Raw genomic sequence first — 2,933 nt, 5'->3', positions numbered from 1 at the left:
CGGACTTTCCCCGAGGAGCAGATGTTGGGTGTTGAGTTCTGAGGGGGTGGCCAGGAGCTGGATCAAGAGGCCACTGGACCATCACTGAGCCAGGGAGGAGCTGGATGGGCGCTGAGCTGAGGGCAGCCGGGAGATGAGGCTGGGGACCACCGGAGCCAAACCTGAAATTTGGAAAAAAACAGGAGGGGATTGACAAATGGTTTAATCGTCCATATCTGTACTTGGATCACTAGAGAAACAGGACCATCCAACCCCAGAGGGGGAAGGACCAAGGGCAGAAAGAGCAAGGTGCCTGCCCGTGGTGGGACTTGAACCCACAAAGCCAGGTTGAGGAGGCTTCTGCCTTCATCCATACCTGGGTTGCCTTCTTGCAGTCGGATACCCAGCACTTAGCCTTGAGGGTTGGCTTCAGAAGGTGGGAGGGTAACTCTGAGGCTATGTCTAGACTGCAGGCTTCTTTCGAAAGAGGCTCTTTCGAAAGCATCTTTCGAAAGAGCCTCTTTCAAAAGATCGCATCTAGACTGCAGGCGGATCTTTCGAAAGAGAAATCCGCTTTTTCGAAAGAGAGCACCCAGCGAGTCTGGATGCTCTCTTTCGAAGACGGCCTCTTTACATTGAAGAACGCCTTCTTTCGAAAGAGGAACTTTCGAAAGAAGGTGTTCTTCCTCGTGAAACGAGGTTTACCGCCATCGAAAGAAAAGCCGCGTTCTTTCGAAATAATTTCGAAAGAACGCGGCTTGAGTCTGGACGCAGGGGAAGTTTTTTCAGGAAAAGGCTACTTTTCCCGAAAAAAACCCTGAGTCTGGACACGGCCTCAGTGGCAGAGAAGTTTACAAATATTGGTGGGATCCATTGATGGACACGTGAGCCCTGGTTTGACTTTGTTCTTCTGCTTCAACCGCGGCCCTTTTTCAATTGTTTCTAGGTCCCACCATGGCGGAACCAGCCTGGAGCAATCGATCGTCCATCTTGGAGATTGTCCTCCTGGGATTCGCGAAGGTCCCTGAACTAGAGGTCCTGCTCTTCCCATTGTTCCTTGTGGCCTACGTAGTGACCATGGCCGGCAACATCCTCATCATGGCGCTGGTGGTGGCCGATCAGCATCTCCACACCCCCATGTACTTCTTCCTGGGGAACCTGTCCTGCTTGGAGACCTGCTACAGCTCCGCCATCCTGCCCAGGTTGCTGGCCAGTCTTCTGACGGGGGACAGGACCATTTCTGTCCCTGGGTGTATCGTGCAATTTTATTTTTTCGCCTCCTTGGCCGCTACAGAATGTTGCCTCTTGTCCGCGATGTCGTATGACCGGTATTTAGCGGTGTGCCGACCCTTGCACTATGCAGCCCTGATGAATGGCAGGATTTGCCTCCAGCTGGCCGCCGGATCTTGGCTAAGCGGCTGCCTGGCAACTGTCATCATATCGTCCTTGATGTCCCAACTCGCTTTCTGCAGCCACAATGAAATCGACCATTTCTTCTGCGACTTCACCCCACTCATAAAACTGGCCTGTAGTGACACCACCCTGATTCTGGTCCTGGATTTTCTCCTGGCATCTCTTTGCACCCTCTTCCCATTTCTCTTAACCCTGTTGTCCTATGTTTATATCATCCTCACTATCTTGAGAATCCCCTCCACCAGCGGCCGGAAAAAGGCCTTCTCCATCTGCTCCTCCCACCTCATCGTGGTCACGATGTTCTATGGGACCATCATCATTGTCTACATGCTCCCAAAATCCAACACATTGCGGGACCTAAACAAAGTCTTCTCCGTCTTCTATTCGGTCCTGACGCCCCTGATCAACCCCCTTGTCTACAGCCTGAGAAACAAGGAGGTCAAGGAAGCCCTCAACAGGGTAGTCCATAAATGCGTGGCTTTCTCAAGAACTTAGAGGTGCCTCGCCGATTCTTTTTGGTCGAAAACAGACAGGGGTGGGGCAAGATGATTTACTGGGACCTTCAGGGGAAGATTGGATTAAGAAACACAACTCCAGCTATACTTCCGTATGTGTCTGGAGTTGACGTACCATAATTCGAGTTTTCTTGTGTCCTCCACAGAGGTCGGTCGACTAGAGAAAATGCCACCATCAACTTTCCTTACTCCTTATGAGGCTCTAGAGTACCAGTGCCGATGAGGGTGCCCGCTGAGTTTGATTTAGCAGGTCTTTGCTAGACTCGCTAAATCAAACTTCAGACGATCATCCGCAGCAGCATCAATCTTCCACATAGTGAAGACATAGCCTGAGTTATAGGCACTAGATCCATACGGTGAAATCTTGCCCCAATTGATGTTAATGATCAGTGGCACCCCCTATCCCTCAATGGCTGTGGGGCTGGATTTGACATTATTTCTTTTTCATCAAATGAAAGATCAGTTGCTAAAATGATGACACGTATCAGATTTCTGTGAGTCCCTCTCTTTTCAGCAGAGGTTTTTAAAGCCTTTTCCTATCCCCCCATGGAGAATATTCTTTTTGAAACTGATTTTAGTGCCGAAAACTATATATTTTTATTATTTTTCCCAATGTTTTCATGACACTCCAAAATTCAAGTGTATGTGTTTTCCAGTTTGGACTTTGTACTTTAGTCAGTTGTTTTTTTGTTTGCTTGCTTGTGGGTTTTCTTATTTGTTTGTTTGTGGGGGTTTTGTTTGTTTTTTGTTTTGTTTCATTTTTGCTTCCCTCGACTACTCTTTTACCCTAATTTTCAGTGGTAACATGAAAAAAAGGGCTTTAAAAGCTGAGGAAGCTGGAGGGAGTAAAAGGAGAACAGGATGGAAAAATAAACCGACCACCGTGACAAAACACGAAATGTTAACAAAAAAATCAAATACACGAAAAATCCATTCTTTCTGAATTCTGAAAAATGAAAGACATTTCAAAATGTTCTTTACCATTTTTCAAACACTTTGTTTTAAGCCTTAAATTTCCAGTCTAAT

General features: G+C 47.5%; 1 protein-coding gene across 1 annotated transcript; it reads left to right on the top strand.

Moving 5' to 3' along the window:
* The first annotated feature begins 933 nt into the window (after positions 1 to 933).
* LOC102458215 (olfactory receptor 6N1-like) lies at positions 934 to 1,887 on the top strand. Its single transcript, XM_014576118.2, has one exon. It carries the CDS (start codon positions 934 to 936, stop codon positions 1,885 to 1,887), a length of 954 nt encoding a protein of 317 aa, XP_014431604.1.
* Positions 1,888 to 2,933: the final 1,046 nt, after the last annotated feature.

The sequence above is a fragment of the Pelodiscus sinensis genome, chromosome 30 (genome assembly GCF_049634645.1).
Source record: "Pelodiscus sinensis isolate JC-2024 chromosome 30, ASM4963464v1, whole genome shotgun sequence".
Taxonomy (NCBI): Eukaryota; Metazoa; Chordata; order Testudines; family Trionychidae; genus Pelodiscus; species Pelodiscus sinensis.
The sequence above is the reverse complement of the archived record's forward strand: the minus strand, read 5'-3'. Positions and strand labels throughout refer to the sequence as shown.